This window comes from Salvia hispanica, chromosome 2 (assembly GCF_023119035.1).
Source record: "Salvia hispanica cultivar TCC Black 2014 chromosome 2, UniMelb_Shisp_WGS_1.0, whole genome shotgun sequence".
NCBI lineage: Eukaryota > Viridiplantae > Streptophyta > Magnoliopsida > Lamiales > Lamiaceae > Salvia > Salvia hispanica.
The window spans coordinates 21,549,317-21,569,545 of NC_062966.1; the positions used below are offsets into that span (position 1 = coordinate 21,549,317).

General features: G+C 36.6%; 6 protein-coding genes across 20 annotated transcripts; 2 read left to right on the top strand and 4 right to left on the bottom strand.

Annotated features, from left to right (window-relative positions):
- Window positions 1-727: 727 nt before the first annotated feature.
- On the top strand, window positions 728-3,014 carry LOC125206470 (probable polygalacturonase At3g15720). Its single transcript, XM_048105720.1, has 8 exons — window positions 728-832; window positions 1,349-1,723; window positions 1,814-1,837; window positions 1,928-2,135; window positions 2,225-2,306; window positions 2,402-2,510; window positions 2,594-2,707; window positions 2,778-3,014. Exons 1-8 carry the CDS (start codon window positions 728-730, stop codon window positions 3,012-3,014), a joined length of 1,254 nt encoding a protein of 417 aa, XP_047961677.1.
- Window positions 1,381-4,246, bottom strand: LOC125207507 (DCC family protein At1g52590, chloroplastic). Of its 14 annotated transcripts, none has more exons than XR_007173988.1 (9): window positions 4,040-4,246; window positions 3,883-3,940; window positions 3,693-3,800; window positions 3,485-3,577; window positions 3,258-3,398; window positions 2,858-3,028; window positions 2,571-2,771; window positions 1,901-1,944; window positions 1,381-1,791 (listed from the first exon to the last, which is right to left on the bottom strand). XR_007173988.1 is itself a non-coding variant. In XM_048106882.1 (5 exons), the coding sequence occupies exons 1-5, from the start codon at window positions 4,242-4,244 to the stop codon at window positions 3,317-3,319; spliced, it is 546 nt and encodes a 181-aa protein (XP_047962839.1). In that variant the 5' UTR covers window positions 4,245-4,246; the 3' UTR covers window positions 3,198-3,316. The 14 variants fall into 14 exon arrangements, 1 of the variants encoding a protein (XP_047962839.1); XR_007173986.1 differs by adding an exon at window positions 2,039-2,066 and having other exon boundaries at window positions 1,381-1,944; XR_007173978.1 differs by adding an exon at window positions 2,039-2,231 and having other exon boundaries at window positions 1,381-1,944.
- A 406-nt stretch (window positions 4,247-4,652) lies between these two features.
- LOC125208397 (phosphoribosylamine--glycine ligase) lies at window positions 4,653-7,242 on the bottom strand. Its single transcript, XM_048108004.1, has 4 exons — window positions 6,968-7,242; window positions 6,178-6,551; window positions 5,564-6,094; window positions 4,653-5,322 (listed from the first exon to the last, which is right to left on the bottom strand). Exons 1-4 carry the CDS (start codon window positions 7,227-7,229, stop codon window positions 4,906-4,908), a joined length of 1,584 nt encoding a protein of 527 aa, XP_047963961.1. The 5' UTR covers window positions 7,230-7,242; the 3' UTR covers window positions 4,653-4,905.
- Window positions 7,243-7,600: 358 nt separating this feature from the next.
- On the top strand, window positions 7,601-10,651 carry LOC125207433 (signal peptidase complex catalytic subunit SEC11C-like). Its single transcript, XM_048106772.1, has 8 exons — window positions 7,601-7,749; window positions 8,546-8,658; window positions 8,786-8,857; window positions 9,239-9,274; window positions 9,556-9,601; window positions 9,859-9,946; window positions 10,181-10,238; window positions 10,351-10,651. The coding sequence occupies exons 1-8, from the start codon at window positions 7,671-7,673 to the stop codon at window positions 10,399-10,401; spliced, it is 543 nt and encodes a 180-aa protein (XP_047962729.1). The 5' UTR covers window positions 7,601-7,670; the 3' UTR covers window positions 10,402-10,651.
- A 77-nt stretch (window positions 10,652-10,728) lies between these two features.
- On the bottom strand, window positions 10,729-13,345 carry LOC125207432 (O-fucosyltransferase 13). 2 transcript variants are annotated; one of them, XM_048106770.1, is made up of 6 exons: window positions 13,138-13,345; window positions 12,988-13,070; window positions 12,648-12,718; window positions 12,473-12,561; window positions 11,880-12,101; window positions 10,729-11,637 (listed from the first exon to the last, which is right to left on the bottom strand). In XM_048106770.1, the coding sequence occupies exons 1-6, from the start codon at window positions 13,260-13,262 to the stop codon at window positions 10,905-10,907; spliced, it is 1,323 nt and encodes a 440-aa protein (XP_047962727.1). In that variant the 5' UTR covers window positions 13,263-13,345; the 3' UTR covers window positions 10,729-10,904. The 2 variants fall into 2 exon arrangements, with proteins under 2 accessions (XP_047962727.1, XP_047962728.1); XM_048106771.1 differs by having other exon boundaries at window positions 12,648-12,743; window positions 13,138-13,194.
- A 683-nt stretch (window positions 13,346-14,028) lies between these two features.
- Window positions 14,029-16,024, bottom strand: LOC125204615 (pentatricopeptide repeat-containing protein At1g52640, mitochondrial). Its single transcript, XM_048103322.1, has one exon. The coding sequence runs from the start codon at window positions 15,942-15,944 to the stop codon at window positions 14,367-14,369; it is 1,578 nt and encodes a 525-aa protein (XP_047959279.1). The 5' UTR covers window positions 15,945-16,024; the 3' UTR covers window positions 14,029-14,366.
- Window positions 16,025-20,229: the final 4,205 nt, after the last annotated feature.

Consider the following 20,229-nt stretch of genomic DNA (forward strand, 5'->3'; position numbering starts at 1 on the left):
CTTCAATACTAAATTATCATTGAGATACATACTTATTAAATGTACTGAAATGTATACATTCCTGTGAATAAATAAAATAGAAAAACATTAAAATCAACTACTTCATATAGTGTGAAGAATACACATTGATATAACTCAGATAACGATAATATTAATGACTTCATGAAATACTTCTGTATATTGTTCAAGAAAATAAGAAAATAACAGATTTTACCAGATGGAATCGACGATGTCCTTTAATTGTGGATTACCAACTAACGATACATTGGTCAAGTCTATAATTACAAAACCAAATATTTAGTGTGAGTCACACTACCTAATGATGAGAAAGGCCAAGAAAATTAATTATATTAGGATAAGATTTACATAATTATAACAGAGATTTTCCTATAAATATGTCATTGCCCATTCCTCCTATTGTAGTTACGTTATAGTTGCTCATTTTATAGGAAGATTATACTATTCACCTTTCAACAAACATTATGGTACGAATTAAAAATTGATCGAATATTTATCTTGTCCCATAAGCGTGAGGTCATGTCCATGTAATTGGAGCAATCCATACGGCCAGTCCTCTACTGCTTCGAGGGATTAGTCCTCTAGCTATCAGTATTGGATACCTTGGGAAATCAAAAAATTATCGAAATTTATTTATATATAACATTTTTGTTTTATATGTTTGCAGGATAATGTGTTGATTTTGTGGTTGTTTTTATGGGCATCAAGCATGGTTGTTGTAAACGCTCGATTAAGTGAAGAAGTTGATAGTGTGACGACCTACAACGTCTTAAAATTTGGAGCAGTTGGTGATGGAAAAGCAAATGATACAAAAGTAAACTACTCAATGAAATATTTTAAAGATTATCTTTCCAATTTTAGCCATTTATCAATATAAAACATTTTGTATGCATGGATGCAAAACTATAAAGTAGAAATGATAAAATGTTGATGAAGCCCAGAAAATGTACCACTAGTAAGGATTCATCGGTTTGGCCCAAAACCGAACCGGTTCTGATTCCAAATTTCTAGAAAAAAAAGGGGCTTCAGTTGCCTGGTCAGAGATTAACCGTCAATCGGTTCTGAGGCACCACAGGTCTTGGGAGTAGGCTTCGGGCAATAAACCGCCCATTTCTGCAAAGAACGCCGGTCTGGTTCGATTGATTTTCCTTTTATTGGCCGATTTAGGTTCCGATTCGATAGTCACTTGTTATAAGATCGATGTACCATTAGTAAGGATGCATGGTTAAATAGAACATGGAGTACTAAAATGTTACACAATTTTCTTCCTATTTTTACTTTTTCTTTAAAATACTAACAATTACTACTAATTCCTAAAATTGTTTACTAGGCATTTGTGTCAGCATGGGAAGCAGCTTGCAATAAAACAAGAGAAAATGCAAAGATATCAGTAGGCAGTGGGAAGACATATTTGGTTTCTGAAATCCAATTTCAAGGGCCATGCTCTTCCACCTCAATCACATTTGAGGTAACACATCCCTTTGCAATAACTACACAAATCCATTTAATCAAAAAATCACACAATTGGAAATATTTCATTTTTTCTTCAACACAGATACTAGGAAACATTGTGGCTCCACCAAGATCAGCATGGCAGAAGAAAGGCTCGAACGAATGGCTCTATTTTCACAGAGTCGACGGGCTCACTGTGGTAGGGGAGCGCCAAGGAGTGATCGATGGCCGTGGAGAGACGTGGTGGAAGAATGTGAGACCTCTAAAACCACTCTTACTTAATTAGCTTCCACCATTAGTCATCATCAGATAACCAACTTTCTGCTTTTATTATGCGTTGCAGGGCGATTCGATATCACGACCGACTGTAAGTATTTCATCCCGTATATATAGACAGTAGTATAATACTTATTTCAACATGAATGCAAACCTTATTTCTTCGGTGTTCGTTTCCAAGGCGATGCGGTTTTCTCACTGCAACAGACTTGAAGTCAGGGGGTTGAAACATGTAAACAGCCAGATGAACCATGTTTCTATAAACGGATGCAAAAACGTAACAGTTTCAGACCTAGTCATGATCGCCCCTTCGGAGAGCCCTAACACGGATGGAATTGACATCAGTAATTCAATCGGTCTTCGCATTGTTAACTCTTCCATGGAAACTGGTACTCATTGCCTTACACTTTCTATCTGTCAAGCAGTCGTATATATGTGTTCTAACTGGCTGGGATCGCGCGTTGTTCGTGTTGGTTAGGGGATGACTGCATAGCCATTAATGGTGGTACTTCACAAGTCAACATATCCAACATATTCTGTGGCCCTGGACATGGAATAAGGTCTCTCTCTCCCTCGCTCTCGCTCGCAATATAATGTTCTTTCACAAAATTTTATCAAAACGAGACAATATGGATCGTTTTCGTGTCTTTGGCAGTATCGGGAGTTTAGGGAAGGATGGGAAGCGCGAAGAAGTAGAAGCAATAAACATACGCAATTGCACTTTTAACAGAACTAACAATGGAGTGAGGATCAAAACATGGCAGGTAACAACTTCAAAACCGAGACAACTAATTAACGAGTTTCTAAAAGTACGAAAAACGAACCTGTGGTGTGATTTCTTCTGTAGGGAGGATCTGGATTCGCCAGGAACATCAATTTCTCCCAGATAATCTTTATAGAGGCTAAAAACCCCGTTATCATCAACCAGAATTACTGCCCTCACAAGATATGCACTGAAAAAGTAAGTAATGAATGTCTGGACTGAAATCACGATATATGTTGTGTACTGATCATCCGTTGTTTATCTGCAGACATCAGCAGTCAATGTGAGTGATGTGGGATATTATGGACTTCGTGGCACATCCATCAGCAAGAATGATGCTACGATTACCTTCAACTGCAGCAAGACGGTACATTGCACTAACATCAATGTGGACGATGTGGACATAAAATCGGCAGGTTCTAATCAAACAACAAGGTCCTTCTGCTCCAATGCTCATGGAAAAGCTCGTGGATTGATGCCGGCATTGGGTTGCCTACTCAAGTGAAAATTCGGCATAGGCTGCGGAAGAGTAACAGAACCATGACATATGTAACACAGGCGTCCGTTTTGTACATTTATTATATCCATTAAATAAAGCTTCTGCTCTTCTTTATCAAAGAAAACTATGATGTTTATATAAATAAAAAGACATTTCTAACTTAAGTGAGAATAGATGAATAAGGCAAAATTAATAACAGGTAAAATAATTATTCATTCAGCATATATATAGATTGTTATGCCACATTACATAATATTATATACTCTCCACTTGCTTCTCTTCAAGAAAAGAGTGCAGAAGAACAATTTCTATATGTCGCAAGACTCTGAGCGACCGAAAATATTGTATCGATTATCTGCAATGTTATCATACACGAAATCCCGCACGAATCTGCAAAACGGATAACGAAAGTGGAATAAGACAAGATGGATCATTTCATAAATTATTAGAGCAGAAAATTGATAGTATTGTCTTACAATGGTACAAATTGGAGAAACAAGGCCAGCTGAGGAAAGGGCAAATCAATGTATTCCATGATCTTTAATACAGCTTCCGATTTTATATAAGACCTGAAATAACTACTTGTGCATTACTAAAGATTCAATTTTTTACAAAACCATCAAGCATATATCAAAATGTATCTAAAAATTGAAACCAGATCCAACATTTAGACATAAAATTTACCTATCTTTTTCAACAAGAACAACACTTGAAATATCATCAGGAGCTCTTCCTGATCTCTGCAATAACTTTTTGCCTGATTCACTTTGCAGAGCCTCAAATCTAATATTTCTGGAAATTGAAAGCACAATGAAAATTCCATCTAATAATCAGGAAAATTGATTGTGGAAATCAAACAAAAGGAAAATCCAACCTTCTCCTGTCATTATCTCGAACAATCTTCACACCTCCATTACACAGATTGCAAACACCTACCAAAACAAAAAGATGCATGAATCAAATAAGTGAAACACTAATTTCAGAAATTTTGTATGCATAAATCAATCAAATTGCTAGTTGTTTAATTGTACCGTCGAAGAGCATGATTGGTCGGGAATCCTGCTCGAAGAAGCTGGCAGTCTCCTTCACCCAGTCCACCGCCGGCGAGTTGCTACGAGGCGGCGTTGATAGAGCGGCGGAAACGTGAAAGTGGCGGCGGAGTGGCGCGGCTACAGGAACGATGAGCGCCGCCATTTGGAGTAACGGAGTCGTTGGCTTTTGACTGCACCCAAACATACTGAAATTAAATAGATACGCCTTGTCAGAGCACGATGAAATGACTGATCCATCCCATTAATTACTCCAAAAACCGTAATTAACGAGGGTAAAAATGGTATTTCGGTGTTTCTAATGTGGCCATACTAATTTGCCACGTCATTTACTAAATTTCCGGATAAACTAGTGGTTTTTATCGGTCGTTGGTATTAATTATTTTTTCTTTATCTCTGAATAATTAATAAATAATGAATCAAGATTATTTTTTTTACGTAATTTATTAAAAAAATTTGTTGTTAGAATCAAATTAAATTTACAAAATAATATAAATAACACTAAATCTAAAATATTTATGGGAAAGTACAAATATAAAATGTCAAACATTTGATGTTTATATAAAAATGTTAAAAATAATAAAATGCCAAAAAAGAGAGGAAAACACTACAAATTCATTGGCAATGTGATGTACAAGTCATTACATAAAAAAACACTACAAAATTCTTACATCCCAAACAAATGAGACTTGAGATATGTTGCTTTAGACCCAAAACATTAAGAGAAGTATACACTACAAAATTCTTACATCCCAAAACAATATGAGAAATGCTCTGCTTAGACCCAACCATAACATTAAGAAACCCAACATATATCAAATGGAAGGGAGAGATGTCAGATATAAATGTCATAAATTTGCAACAGATCGTTTCCGGGCGAGAGCTCTCCAGCCAATATCTCGTCTGAAGAACCCACCTGGCCAATTTACTTGCTCCACGGCTTGGTATGCTCGATCTCTGGCCTCTTCAAGATCCTTCCCTTTAGCAGTGACACCAAGAACACGCCCACCTGTAGCAATGAAGTTCCCATCAGAGTTGAGGGCTGTTCCAGCATGGAAAATCTTTACACTTGGAGCGACTTCCTCTGCTGCCTTGAGATTTTGTATCACTGTGCCCTTTTTGTAGCTTCCCGGGTAACCCTCACTTGCCATTACAACAATCATCGCGGATCCAGGAGACCATTCCAGAGATACACCACTTAGCTCTCCTTTGCTTGCTGAAAGTAATACTTGTGCCAGATCCGACTCCAATCGAACCATCAACACCTGAAATTAAGACATCAACGGCCACATGAGCTATTGGACTAGAGCACAAGTCCATATTATGCAACCATTCAATGATAATGGGAACTACTAAACATTTACTAAAACAAAGATCTTTTACAACTTTCCGGATCTTTTAGATCCAAGTAATAAGTTGAGAATTTCAGACAAAAGAAAGAGGAAAGGAAAAACGAAACAAGAAAAATCAACTGAGGGGGAAAATTAGATGAAATCTAGGACAAACCTGGCACTCGGGATCTCCAAAGCGGACATTGTACTCAATCAGCTTCGGTAATCCAGATTTCTTCTCAATCATTAGCCCGGCATACAGAACTCCAACAAACTTGCGGCCTTCTGCAGCCATTCCCTTGACAGTAGGAAGAATTATGGATTTCATGACAACAGATTCTAGTTCTTTTGTTAGGACAGGGGCTGGAGAGTATGCCCCCATGCCACCAGTATTAGGCCCAGTGTCACCATCGCCTACTCGTTTATGGTCCTGAGCAGATTCTAGAGGTACAGCACACTCCCCGTCGACTAGAGCAAAGAACGATGCCTCCTCTCCTTCCAGAAATTCTTCAACTATGACACGACACCCAGCAGAGCCAAAAACATTTTCCACAAGCATAGAATCAACTGCATCAAATGCTTCATCGATTGTCATAGCAACAATAACACCTTTTCCAGCTGCCAAGCCATCAGCTTTAACAACAATGGGAACACCTTGTGCTTCAATATATGCTTTTGCAGCGGATGGATCGGTAAAAGTTTGATACTGCAACATCGAATGAGAAAATGTAAGCCTTTAAAGTATCACAAGTAAGACTAGCTAGTAGCTAAAGCTAACATGTAATGAACCTTGGCAGTCGGGATATCGTATTTGTCACATAGCCGTTTCATGAAGTCCTTAGAACCTTCTAAGACGGCGGCTTCTGAAGAAGGGCCAAAAGTAGGAATCCCAGCCTTCACAAGATCATTAGCCAGACCAGCTACAAGAGGGGCCTCTGGTCCCACTACAACCAATCCAATAGATCTTTCACGGCAAAAGGCAATCACCGCTGAGTTGTCAGAGATGTCGAGATCTTCTATACAAGTCGCATCACCCGAGTCAGAAATTCCGGCATTCCCAGGAGCACAAAGAACAGAAACACAGGATGGAGATCGCTTCAGGGCATAACAAAGAGCATGCTCCCTTCCCCCTCCTCCAATAACCAGCACAGCTATTTTTTCCCCTGCAATGCCAACTACATGCTTAAAAACAGGTCCACTAACATAAACCAAAAACTCATCATTAAGCATTCCTCACAACCTATTCATCATCAGATAAGCAAGTACTGAGAACAACTAAATTTTGACATTGTGTAACATTCAACTTTTCAAGCATCAATTTTCCAAATTAATTTCATGTACTAATATACTACTAGTATATTGGATACTTCAATCATGAACTAATCTTATTTTTCTGACAAAAATTGTAGTAGTAGTAGTTTTAGTATCAGAAATTAAGTAAAATTTAAGCTTTCTTACTTAAAAAATTTCTGAATTTGATACACTATATCTTTGTAAGACGAGAATTACAGTTTGGGAATTAAAGCATTCATCAACAATCTCTACAATTAGAAGAATAGGATGAGAATCGAGAATGTACCTGCGGAATCTGCATCGAGCGCAGCTCGAGTTCCGGCAAGAGAGTCAAGAACATCCGAGCCAAGCTCGCCGCCGTGGACATCCGATGTTCGGCGCTGAGCTGCCGGCGGTGAGTCGACCCGGAGCTGCTGGAAGCGGCGAGTTTGGAGGTGGAGAGGTGTTGCTGCAACGTGATGAAGAAATCGACATGGGTTTGATGTTAGAAGTTGATTTGGTTTGAGTGCGAGAGGGTTTGGCTGATGACAGAGGTATAGGCTCCCCATTTCAATTTTAGGGTTTCTGATTCAAAGCCCTAATTTATCTCAAATATAAGTTGGCTTATTAATAAATTAACCTTTTTCCTAAAGCGTAATAAAACAATTACAGAATGATTTTTTTAAAAGAAATTATTATAATAGAGTAAACAATAACAGTATTAGTGTATCACTGTATTAGGATTCGAATGTAAATAAAAGCTTTAAGTTTCCATATTTTATTGATATTTGGAGTCGAATTAGAGTAAATGCGGTTTAATGATTTCACTTATGCATGCCACGTCAGTAACAAAACCTCAACCGTGTGAGTCATACGTGTATTAGCCAACCAATCAAAATTCGCCGCTGCTGTCACACTTTCTACAGAAAAACCAACACAATTAATTCTCCGCAAATGTAGAAAATTTGCAAGATTTTCAATTTGAAGAGCGAAGAATCTCTGAAGAAAAAATGGGGTGGATCGACGACACCGTGACTTCTGTAAAATCTATCCAATTGCGGCAGGCCCTCCATCAGACCATCAGCATCGGTTCCTTCTCTTTCTTTCAAACTCTTTTCTTTTTCCCAGTTGCTTCATTAGAATCTAGCTTTTGCTTGAATTCTGTTGTGGAAAGTATAATTTTGTTTCATATGTACATATGCTTGAATGCTTGCGCTTAGTCTGTAGCTCCTTGTGCATTTCAATAATGGCGATTTGGGATGGCTACAGAGTTTGAATAATGAATCTTTCCTCATATTATATATCGTTAACTCCATGTAAACATTTTGTTCCGAAGGCCATTTTTGTATTGGACTTTGGGATTTAATTATTAAGTAAATGTTCTTGAGTTGGCAAACTAGTTGTTGTTGGTTAAAAAAAGTTGAGCTTGCTAGAGAATGCTGAATGTTGGCCTTAATTTCTATCTAATTCATGGTTGTATAATTCCAGATGGTTAAGGGTCTAACATTTGCTTAAGAACCCTAGATCTTGATTACATTTGTATTAATAATAAAGCTCTTATGTCGCATAATGGCACTTCTTAGATTGAATTATGATGCCTTTTCAAAAAACATTATGATGAAGATTTATCTTAACTCACTGTTGTTGAAGCCCATTGCTAGTGCTTGAATATTCGTATCCATATGTTTGAATGTGTTTCTTATATTTCTGGGGCAATGAGTTTAAACTAATTGAATGTGTTTCTTTGGAAAATACTTGGTAGGAATAACTATAATTTCCCTTGTACATGCAGTCATGCATTTTTTTAAAAAAACTTAATAGTTCAAAGGTGAATCAAGAAGTGATTTGGTTGTCTTTTCTTGTTTTTCTTGTTTTATGGCTTCAGGTTTGATTGTCACATCTGCATTGATGATATGGAAGGGGTTGATGTGTATAACTGGAAGTGAATCCCCGATTGTTGTTGTTCTTTCTGAAAGTATGGAACCTGGATTTGCTAGGGTGAGAAGAAATCATATATTGCTCTTCTTTTCTCCCTTTTTATATTCATTTAAATAAAACTATATTCTTCCTTTTCATTTCTTGAATCCAAAAAAAAATTCTGAGGAACTAAATCTTTTGTTTTCAGGGAGACATTCTGTTCTTACGTATGAGCAACGAACCAATTCGAGCAGGAGAGATTGTTGTGTATAATATTAATGTAAGAGTTTATTTTTTTACTGTTGCAGTTTTCAGAGTTTTTCATCCGTTCTTTCATATGGTCTGTATGAATCAATGAAACATAATGCTACTACGCTATTATTGCCTTAATTTGGAGGCAGTTTTGCTTTATTATTTGAATGAAGTGTCTCGTTCTTTTTTCACATCTATGCCTCCAAAATTGTGTTTGGATGGATTCATAGACCAGTAAGTGTTGGTATATTCAACTTGAAAATCTTACTTTATCTGTAAGAAGAGCAGTATTTTCATTTAAATATTTGTTGGATGAAAATGTAAGCAACTTGAGTAGTAGTATCAAGTAGTTAATTCTTTCTTATTCTTGGTGCTTTGTAGTTGACATCTTGTGTTTTCTTATTTTCAGGGACGTGACATTCCAATTGTGCATCGTGTGATCAAAGTAAGCATCACTGCATCACATTTTGCTTATGAACTTTTGTTTGTGGAGGTGCAGGGATTTTGCTCTGTGGTATTCTATTTTCGGCAGAGTGCTTCATGTTAGGCATTGCTCTTCCCGTTTGCTTTATTGCTAAATATTCTCTTATCAAAATTGAGTGAAATGACAAACACATTTTGGTCAAAATCCAAATTTGTTTGTGTTTCTTTGGAAGCATTTGCTGGGTGGAAACGAAGTTGCATCTTGTACCATTTTCTAATGTTTTCTCGATTTTCCATAACTAGGTCCATGAAAGGAAAGATACAGGAGAAGTTGATGTCCTCACAAAAGGTGCCACACTTTGATCTCAGGCTATATTGATGTCCCAGAACACATGTTATCTTTCATTCTTTTCAACGTATTCAGCTAATTGATATGTTTATTTTTTTTTAAAAAAAACTTACGAGTTCAGCTGATTGGCGTGTTTAAATTAAAAATTTATTTTCACCAGTTATTCTTGATACAAAATTCTAGCCTTGTTCTTCGTAGACTATAAAATGGGTCACTTCTGATTCTGTAACTGCAATTTTGACTTGGTTTCCTCTCAGGGGATAATAATAAAGACGACGACATAGGTTTATATGCTCCTGGTCAGCGCTGGCTGCAGCGAAAACACATCATAGGAAGAGCCGTAGGGTAAGTCCCGTATCCAATATTCTTAACCACGGCTCTAATGCATCTGCAGCAAAGGGTCTATTCTGTTCACCAAAACATGAATTCATTTTACTTAGGAGTCAACAAATCTCTTTATGCCTTCGTTGCAATTGCTATGAATGAGAATCTTGAATCGTCTTCAATTGTTTCATCATTCTGAACTAGAAAAGAAAAATTTAGAACAAAACCTAACACGTTCATCATCGTCGTTGCCAGCTTCTTACCTCACGTCGGTTGGGCCACCATCATTATGACAGAAAAGCCATTGATAAAGGTCCGTTTGATTCGATTCATCATCTCCATCTTTATTTGTCCTTCATTCTTGCTACATTTCCCTTTCATTCGAAAATGGTGTTAATTTTAGTTTTACTCTGATCCTCTTGCAGTACATTCTTCTCGGTGGACTGGGGTTGCTCGTCATTACATCGAAAGACTAACAAAATGAAGCTCGGACAGAGGATCAATGCATCAGGTTCTCTGGTCGAATTGAGAGTGAGGACTGAGCATAGCTACTGTTCTTCCGTAGTGTCCAAAGTTTGACATGCTCAGATTTCATGTGCTTACATTATTTCTAACCAGAATGTTACTCTTTATTCAATTAAGTATTTGTCTTCATAGTTTAAAAAATTGGAGTATGCAGGTGTTGAAGAACCCAAATCATCGTGTCGTTATCGTGTTGATGTTGCACCTATGACCCAATACAGTTTTCAAAAGGGAAATATTGATGTTTATATAATAAAGGCAAAACAAAAAATACAGGCAAATTTAGAGAGTAAAATGGACTATGATTGTCTTATAATCTCTGGGCAAAATTCGTACAATTCACTTGAGAAAGACATTGATACAAATACTAAACTTATAACAGATTAATACAACAAATGTGGCTACAAATACTTCAACTATGCTGAAAAGAAAAGGGCAAAATCTGTACCTCATGATGTCATAATTTGAACTCGCAGAAGCAATCAGGCAAAGCAGAACCTACGCCCATCACATAATCATTTCTATGAACCTTCCACAGAGCTTCCATTAACGAGTTCCCCTCGAGCCCCTGTGAAGTAAGATCTGCAAACGCCCTCCGGCTCAAGAAAAGCGTTCTGTGTAATCCCTTATAAGCACGCATAGCTGCAACCATTTTATCCATATTGCCGAAATATGTTGCAACATATGCATCACTGTTTATAGACACGTAGTAATCCAATGCAGCTTTGGTGTTCCCATGCATGTTTCTGAAGTCGTCGCTGTCTAAAAGGGTGGATTTGGTATAAACATTTGCATATACCGATGTTAGGCCTTCAAGTTCCATGATACCATCCCCAGCTGCCAAGTATATATTTGTATCTGTTGGTATAGCAAGAGCTTGAAGGATTGTTGTAGTTTCGTTTGGTGTGAGCGGACACTTCCCCCTGCTTCTCCATAGACGAGCTTGTTCTCCAGTCCAGGGCTTCCTGTCGCCTCGTGCAGCCTCAATTGCTTGGACAGATGCAGGAGAAAGGCTGGAGTACTCACATTGGCTATAAGCTACCATGTCTGGTTCAAAACGCAGGTGAAGCACAAGGAAGGGTTTTGGTATAGCTTCTAGAAGCTTGGAACCTTTCTTCTCCAATTTTTCGTTTAGCTGCAGAGCGGTATAGCAAGCCTGACAAAGAGAAGCTTTAGCATACAATGGATACCTGCAAGAAGAGTGCTTGCATTAATATATTGAAAATCAAAATAGATGGAGATTCGTTAAATGACAATGAATGGCATCATCAACAGCAAACAAATATATCGAGATGAGAAAAACTGACAAAAGAGAGTAAAGAGGAGAACACAAACTAAGAATGGCATCATCTGAACTAATATTAGTTAAATTACCTAAGATACTTTTTGCTTAGGAAAACATGATAATGAAGAGCTCCGAACGCATGCATACCTGTCCCTTCTTTGGCTCATTGCAGGAGTAATTGAGATGTAGCGGTGCTCTAACAGCTGTGGAAGTACAGTCTCTACATAATCAAATTGTCCTTTACGCTTGCTACAATCAACTCTAAAAGGCTCTTTTGATACAAATTCTGCAGGCACTTCTTTGACTACCTGAACATATCCATTCATTTTTTCAATGAAGTACTCCACATCAAATACATCTCCAAATCCACTGCATTGTAAAATTATGAGTCAGGAAGATTCTTGATGCATTTTGGTAAGAATATAACTAAATAACGGGATTTGAGTTCAACTCATCCATTATAATACTAAATCCTTGAACACGGGTTTGGAATAAGAGAAAAAGTCAACCACAAATACTAGTTATTTAACGATGGAGACACTGGAAGGACAATAAGTACAATTGCATAAATTATGAAAATCTGTTTTAAACTTTTAATAATTTATCAAAAAGCACTATTTCAATAATTGCAGCCTACAATAGCCGATTGATCACTCATAGACAAACATATTCATACATATAAATGAAAGAAAAACAGCTTGCTCATAGAAGTTATCCAACCAAACGGAATCATATCTCACCTAGATTCATTCCAATATGCAGCAACCTCAAATTTTGGTAAAACGAGAGTAGCATTCAGCAAGCGAGCAATACCGACACCATCACAGAACTGCAATCATCTCCGTCAACAAATTTTCACACAAAAATCAAAAGTTAATAGGTGATTAATACAAAGATATGAAATGGAGCACTCACATCCCTCCTCATCTGATTGAGACCACCATAGCAATCAACTCGAATATACCCATTGCTCTTTTCTGGCAGAGCTGCAGCAAAAACCAATGCAAATGTCTGCATTTGATGCCAGTCAATGTTGACTTAGAAGAAAAAAACTGCACCATAATCTAAACATATCTTCAAGTTTTAAAACAATTCTCTTGAGACTCAATCATGTGATATACACATAAATCACAATACAATGATGTTTAACCATAACAATCGATGCATATCCCCAAATTGCAAGCTATAATTCGATTTTATTGACCTAATAACCACATATAATTCACATAAGACAAGAAGATAAACAAAATCTAACCTACGAGATGGCCTTGAAGCCACCAATTGCAAGGCTGCCATTCGATTAATCTCCTCAAGCTCCAAATCTCAGCTCGTTCCGACCTGTTCCGCCATCATTTAAAATTACGATATGATGATTGAAAGAGAAAATGCACAAATGGATACTTACGGCGGAGAAACGGAGAGCGTTTGAGTAAATCGGAAGGAAGGCGAGAATAGAATGAGGGCGAGAACAACAGAGATGAAAATAACGGCTGAGGCAAGTAGGGTCTTCCCTACCGTCGGAGCAATCATTGAAGCCACTCTCTTGATTCGTGTTTCAGATAAGAGGAGGAGATCTATAAATGTTGAATCAAACCAGAAACTCAGATCTCATCTCTTCTTTAATTATTCGAATATTACATAATAAGGAAATAGGGTAGCAGTAATATTATACTCTAAGAAAATATTATACTCATACTTTATCATAGTAATAAAATGTTTTTTTTACAATAAGTAGCAGTAAAAAAATTACAATTATGCCCAGTGAACAAATTGAGACAAACATTTGGAGCATGGACTTATTGCATTGAGCTATGTTTCATGTATTTTTCTATTACTATATCCAATTTTTGGTCGATGACAAAGCTAGGGATACAGATGTTTATTCAGCTCGGAATCCATGGTTTCGGTTTTAAAAAATTGGACCTCATGTCCAGCAAAGGAAATAAAGGTTTTGATCATTGAATCAAAATCGGCAGTTCCAATTCAAAACTATTTTTGAACTATTTTTGTTAACTCTTTCCAATGGTTTTTACGCAAGTTTTTCCATGATTTTCCCAGTTTTAAGCCAAACTGACAATTTTAGTTCCAAAAATCGGGAAATCAGAACCGGACCCATAGGCCAGTTCCAATCCAGATATGATCTGAAAATCTGGACTGCCAATCTAGTTCCGGTTCGAATAGGTTGTTTCCGATTCAACCATGCATCCAAAAACACAGGCATTAAGCAAGAAGGTTCATGATTCATCCACAAACAAATGAGCTTTCAACTAATAGAAACGATATCTAAAAACTTTGATACAGACTATATTTTAAAATTTCCTATAATTAAATTTGCTGATAGCTTTTCCAATAAAATCACACACAAAAAACTGTTTATTTGATAATTTTATAAAGAATAAAAAGTAAACTATTATTGCTTGGTAGGGGCTTAAGCCCCTCTCGCATTACTATGTCTCATCTCCGAAACGCCATGTAACCTCATCCACGGATGCAATAGACGACGAAACACATGGGCAAATGCCACATACCCTCGTCCATGAATGCACTAGACAACGAAACACACTCGGGCAACAGAGGATCCGAGTCGTTCAAACCATCAGGAGGACATCTCCAACCAAACCCATATCTAAAACATTATCCATCACTTTCATCCGAATAAATTTCCTCATTCCTCAACCTCCTCCCCTCCCGCACCCTATTCCCTCTCATCACATTCGCTGCATCCCGAACCGAAGCAGAACTGCTCCGCTCCATCTTCTCCGCCAATATATCTGTCCTCTCGGCGAATCCAAACCCGATTAGCTTGTTCCTCAGCAGCTCAACCGTCGTATCACCAGGCGGTATCCCTTCATCAATCATCATCTCAAAAAAACCGCAAGCTTCCTCCAGCTTCCCTCTCTTCCTACACAGCCCATGAATCATCACAGTGTACGTCGAGACACCGGGATGGAATCCCCTATTCTCCATCGACTCCCACACTTTCTCAACCCGATCAAACCTCCCTATTCTGATCAGCATTTTTAACACCATGTTGTAGGTGTGTTTATCCGGATCACAATCGTTTTTATCCATTCTCGAGATCAGATTGAGAGCCATGTTCACCTCATTGTGATCACAGTGGACGGCTAAGATCGTGTTGTAGCTCCATGTATCCGGCTTCGCCCCTCTCTCGATCATCTCGTGCAGAAGCTCGTACGCCTCGTCCATCTTCCGATTCTTGCATAGCCTCTTGATTATGCAGTTGTAGGTGAACACATTCGCCATGAGATTGTACCTCTTCATCGTGTCAAGAACCCGAAAAACAGAATGGACGTCGTCTGCTTCGCAGTAAGCACGGATGAATATCGAATAGGAGTAAGCATCGGGTTCGAGCCCTTTGCTCCTCATGCTGCGAAAGAGCTCGTAAGCTTTGTCTGCTTTCCCCCCTTTGCATAGAGCGTCGAGCACGCTGTTCCAAGCGAGCAAATCTGCTTCACAGCCTCTTTGAAGCATTTCGTCGAACAATTTCTGTACATGGCCGCATTCGCCGATTTCGCCCCACCCCTTGATCAAAATGCTGTATGTTTTCACACTCGGATACAATCCATCGTCGCCTTTAACGTGATCGAAGAACTCCTGCGCGTGATTTACATGCTTCCTTTTACACAATGCAAACAGTAACTGATCGAGATCATCCAAACAAGGCCTAATTCCAAAATCCAGCATCTTATTAAAAGCCCTAATTGCATCTTTGGGTGAATTAGCCCTACTGTAAGCCCTGAACACAATCCAGAAGATTTCGCGGGTTACTTGGCATGATTCGGTGCTTTTCATCTCCGTCAAGAAATCCCACAGAAACGGAAACTCTCTGCTTCTTCCGAGGATATCAACGAGAATGCGGTAGCTCTCTTTACTGTGTTGAAAACCGGGGATTTGCTGAGCCCAGCGAAAGAGTCTTTGAGCTGAGAAACCGAGATTGCTGCAGCGTTTCAAGACCTGTTCGACTAAATCTGAGGAAATCTGTGGAGTGAAGGGAGCGAGGGCGGATTCGAGGTCATGTTGCGGCTCTCTGTGGTCGCTGAGAATGCGGGAGAGATCGTTGACGAGGGGATGGGGAGGAAGGTGTGAGATTGTTTGGTGGGATTGAAGGGCGATTGAGTGAATCGAGAAATGCTTGGCTGTTGTGGGATTGTAGAGAGAGGAGAGACCACGGATGAGTGATCTGACCGCCATTGATGTGATGAAGCAGCCACGCAGAGGTTGAACAAATGAAGAATATTTCACTATTTTGAATTGAATTTGATTACTCCATGTTTTTGAATTCGAAAATTGATTTTTTTTTTTTTTTCATTTATTGAGGAACGAGGATAAATACCAGTTTTTAATTGCACAAATTAGGAGATTGGGCCTTTGTTAATTTCTTTTCTTATAAAACCCACAATGTAAGATCGGATAACATTAGGAAAATGGGCCTCCATACTCCGTTAATTATCCAAGATTAATTTTATCGGAATAGAAGGTTAAAACTAATTTCACGTGGGATAAAACTTGTACACGTGAGGAGCTCACTTTGCATATGCATGTCGATCATCATCTCGATAGTCCCACCCGCTATCGTCTCCTTCCTCTTGCAATATAGCCGCCGTCTTCCCCTCCTCCACCGGCCGCCGTCTCCCACTCTTGCACCTTTGTGATATCTCCACTCTTCCCATACATAACTTTAATTTTAATTTTGGATCGGATTTGAGTTCAAATTCGAGTTTGGGATTGACACTAACATTATCTTTAATTAAATATCAAACTCTATTGATTCAATGCATAACATTATAAAAAAATCGATTTTTAAAAATTCATCAAATTATAGTATATCACTGTATCACCTAAACAACTGCATAAAATGAAATACTTTAATTTATAAAATGTCCATTTCAAGACCCACATATATACGTGTCTTTGAGTAGATCAACTACCCAATTTACTTAATTTTCTCATTCTCACGTTTTATATAGACTCTAAATACTTTAGTAGAAATGAATATATATTTGTCAAATACTAATTCATATTTCATCACTCCAACCAATATGCAACTGTATCAGGAGAATAAAATAACTCCAGATCATAGACAAACCGCAGTCAATTTCAAATTATTTTGTATATGCATGATTTAGTCCCTACCAAATGATATATGCGATTTGTTAACATAATGATTAATTTCACTAGTGGTATACAATTAAGCAGGTTACTCAAGCGATTTCATAAATTGTTTCTTAATATGTTGCCTCTGGAGAAGGTGAGACATGACAGCGACATTAACATATTATAATTTGTAACTAAGATCTCATTTTCATAATCAATTTCAATTATTGAAACCGTCGACTCTACACTTACAAAATACTAGTAGTACTATAATTTCATCTTACCCATATGCCTTTTTTTTATGAAGAAAATGATCTAAGCGAATTCACTGGATGAGTCGAGAATCAAACAAAACTTGGTAAAAAACAGAGTCGAGAAACAATAACAAGACAGTACCATCTCATCTATAAACTCATGAGACGCCAAAATAGCTTAAGCAAAACACATGATCAACGAACATACAAATAACATATCGGAGCAAAAAAATGTTAAGCCAAATCAGCCAAAAATCAGGAAAAACAACCAACACACATAAGTCCTCTAAAAACGGTTACTATTATTTTTATAAATTAACATTGATTTGTTAGAATGTAGTACACTTTAAAAGTAAAGTAAAGGCCAAAACTATTTGTGAACGTATACTCATTTTACGATTTTGGTCATATACTTTATCTTTTGAATTTTTGCATACTGAACATTTCAACTTGGATCACAATTGGTCATATACTTGGTTTTAACCCGATTTTGACCAATTTTGATGGTTTTAACAGTCTCATTCGTGTTAAAACTATTTAAAAATCAGTCAAAATCGGATTAAAACCGTTTAAAAATTGACGGAATTATTAGTGTAGGACCAATTGTGATCCGAGTTGAAATGTTCAGGATGCAAAAATTTCAAAAGATAAAGTATATGACCAAAATCATTAAATGGACATATGTTCAGAACCAGTTTTGGCTTAACTCTTAAAAGTATATATACATCATAGCATCTCTAACATTACTTATTATACATCATAGCATCTCTAACGCTACCAAATCTTCGTTGGCCTAATTATCGCTCCTTTCGCCTAATTAATTCATTATACATCATATCATCTCTTTCATATACTATTACTCAATAATTATTGAATTTTTTTTCTTTTTAATTCAAATTAAACTATACTCGAGTAAGAGGCCGTGAAACCGAGTTTTTAGTGAACAAAAATCATCATTTACAATTGCAGAGTTTCTAGTGTTTGCTCCATCGAATAGAAACATTCAAACACTTGTAATTTGTAAAATTTCTTCGACGAAAATTTAAGTTCCTTTTTTGGTAATAAAAGTCGGGTAAATTTGGTATTGTAAGACTTCGATCATAAAGAAAAGTTGCATGATTCATAAGTAAAGCAGAAATATACTAGTATTACTATTATTCAATGGTTGCAATTTGTTGTTACCGGTGATGATGACATATTTCACTAGGTTAAATGCATTTTGACGAGGCAACACGTAAAAAAATCTTTAGAGTGCGTGACAACTCCTAAATTCATAGCTATATATTATTGAATTACATATTCTTACCCGAATTTTATTTTAATTTTAGTATACTTAATGAATTTATTATATTTCAAATCTAGGCTGAATTGAGTATTAACCCAGCTAATTTCTTGAGCTTATCCATCGAGAACACGCAAGAAGGCCGTAGATACTCTATTTTTTTTTTAATCTAAATAAACAAATGCTATAATCTTAGTAGTATAATTTTCTTTTTCTTTGCTTGCATCAGTGTAATGTGGAGCCAGCCTGACCAAATTAAGTAAAGTACAATGATAGACACCTAATTAAGGTTAATTAATTGCGATTTTGATCAGTTTAAGTGCTAAACAAGTGGCTACCAAATCATTTGTCTTTTTTTGTTTGTGTTTTTACTTCACTGCAAGTCGTTTTCCAGCCGCCGACAGCTACTTTGTTTTTTCATGTACATATATAAAATATATGCCTCTAATTATGATGTATCGATCACTTAATAATCCCACTTAATTAGCGTGCATCAAAACGCAGTTGGTATTTTGTTAAAAAGAGTATTTTGTATGATAAAAAAAATCTTACTACTGTAAAGTAATAAGATCAAATGTATGATGTAAATAAGGATGTATTAGTGTAAACTTTAAGTTATAACCAAATTTATCTCAGTGAATCAGTGATGGTTAAATTAACACGTACAGTCGTACACTCGTACTTGCAAAATAATTGGTTTGCCAACTGTACACTTTTTTATATGTTCACAACATATGTTCTACATTTTCGAGTAAATCCAAATAATACCAACAAACTTCCTCAAAGACAAAATTATATACTTAAAAAATTACTTTTTTCTAAAAATAAAAATATTTGAATTTTGAAATTAATTAAAATAAGAGAGATATAGAAAGAAAAATGTGTTAGTGAAAAATTGGTCTCACCTCATTATAGAAAAAGAAATTTTCTAAAAGGAAAGTTTCTATTTTTAAGATACGGGAGGAATATAAATTACAGCATTGATCTTCATGCTAGAGTTAATAATGCATTTAAAATTCTCAAAAACTATCCACTAATGTAGTTTCTAGATGTCTTTTACCTTGACGATATTTTTTTTTTTTTTTTTTTTTTTTTTTTTTTTGCTATTTGTGATTATCATAATCATAGTGAATGAGGTTGGAAAATAACATATCAATGAATTTATTTTCTCTATATGGTAGTTTTGTTTATCTTCGATGGTTCTGACCAAATTTTCGGCCCTTGCTCGTTATGGCTTGACCATTTTGTATATTTATTTAAATTTTTTTCTAAACTACTCGTAGTACGCCAATTTTTGGCCCTTGCTCGCCACTCTCATCACTTCAACATTTTGTACTCAATCGAAAATCAAGAGGATCGTATCTTTCTCCTTTTAAACAATTTGCTTAATGTATAATTTAAACAATTTATTTACTACAAAATTGTATGCATCGGTTACTTAATGTGCAATTGGATTATATTTCAAACATGAAGAAATATCAAGGCAAAAATGTGACCCGATAAGTACAAACTTAGTTTCGTGTTTAGACGATTTATCTTATTCATGTATTCAACTAACAAGATAAGCATTCTAAAGTCAAACAAACATTTGTAAATAACTTGAAATTAAACGGAAGTTTGTAATTCAGCTCAGAATCTTTACTTGAAGACACAGATGCACGAAATCGCAAGTAGTCAAGTGAGAAAAAAAAAATTAATTTATGCATCTATATTTGATCTTTAAGTAAATGAATCCTGTATCATATCAAACCTTACCATTGTTTCTTTATGCATTTGAGATCATATATTTAATTCAATATGTGTCACGTTCAATTATTCACAGCAATAATGTAATGTCTCACATGCA

Excerpts from the sequence above, each read along its gene's own strand:
- LOC125206470 (XM_048105720.1), top strand. The coding sequence starts at position 728 with ATGGTTGTTGTAAACGCTCGATTAAGTGAAGAAGTTGATAGTGTGACG. Across the intron at positions 2,136-2,224 it reads TAACTCTTCCATGGAAACTG|GGGATGACTGCATAGCCATT; the intron begins GTACTCATTGCC and ends CGTGTTGGTTAG. Across the intron at positions 2,708-2,777 it reads ACAAGATATGCACTGAAAAA|ACATCAGCAGTCAATGTGAG; the intron begins GTAAGTAATGAA and ends GTTTATCTGCAG.
- LOC125207433 (XM_048106772.1), top strand. The coding sequence starts at position 7,671 with ATGGGGTGGATCGACGACACCGTGACTTCTGTAAAATCTATCCAATTG. Across the intron at positions 9,602-9,858 it reads AGTTGATGTCCTCACAAAAG|GGGATAATAATAAAGACGAC; the intron begins GTGCCACACTTT and ends GTTTCCTCTCAG. Across the intron at positions 10,239-10,350 it reads CAGAAAAGCCATTGATAAAG|TACATTCTTCTCGGTGGACT; the intron begins GTCCGTTTGATT and ends ATCCTCTTGCAG.
- LOC125207432 (XM_048106770.1), bottom strand. The coding sequence starts at position 13,262 with ATGATTGCTCCGACGGTAGGGAAGACCCTACTTGCCTCAGCCGTTATT. Across the intron at positions 12,719-12,987 it reads GCTTCAAGGCCATCTCGTAG|CTCTGCCAGAAAAGAGCAAT; the intron begins GTTAGATTTTGT and ends TTTTTGCTGCAG. Across the intron at positions 11,638-11,879 it reads ATGAGCCAAAGAAGGGACAG|GTATCCATTGTATGCTAAAG; the intron begins GTATGCATGCGT and ends CTCTTCTTGCAG.
- LOC125208397 (XM_048108004.1), bottom strand. The coding sequence starts at position 7,229 with ATGGGGAGCCTATACCTCTGTCATCAGCCAAACCCTCTCGCACTCAAA. Across the intron at positions 6,095-6,177 it reads ACGATATCCCGACTGCCAAG|TATCAAACTTTTACCGATCC; the intron begins GTTCATTACATG and ends TCGATGTTGCAG. Across the intron at positions 5,323-5,563 it reads TTGGAGATCCCGAGTGCCAG|GTGTTGATGGTTCGATTGGA; the intron begins GTTTGTCCTAGA and ends TCTTAATTTCAG.
- LOC125207507 (XM_048106882.1), bottom strand. The coding sequence starts at position 4,244 with ATGTTTGGGTGCAGTCAAAAGCCAACGACTCCGTTACTCCAAATGGCG. Across the intron at positions 3,801-3,882 it reads CGAGATAATGACAGGAGAAG|AAATATTAGATTTGAGGCTC; the intron begins GTTGGATTTTCC and ends TTCAATTTCCAG. Across the intron at positions 3,399-3,484 it reads TTTCTCCAATTTGTACCATT|ATTCGTGCGGGATTTCGTGT; the intron begins GTAAGACAATAC and ends TCCGTTTTGCAG.
- LOC125204615 (XM_048103322.1), bottom strand. The coding sequence starts at position 15,944 with ATGGCGGTCAGATCACTCATCCGTGGTCTCTCCTCTCTCTACAATCCC.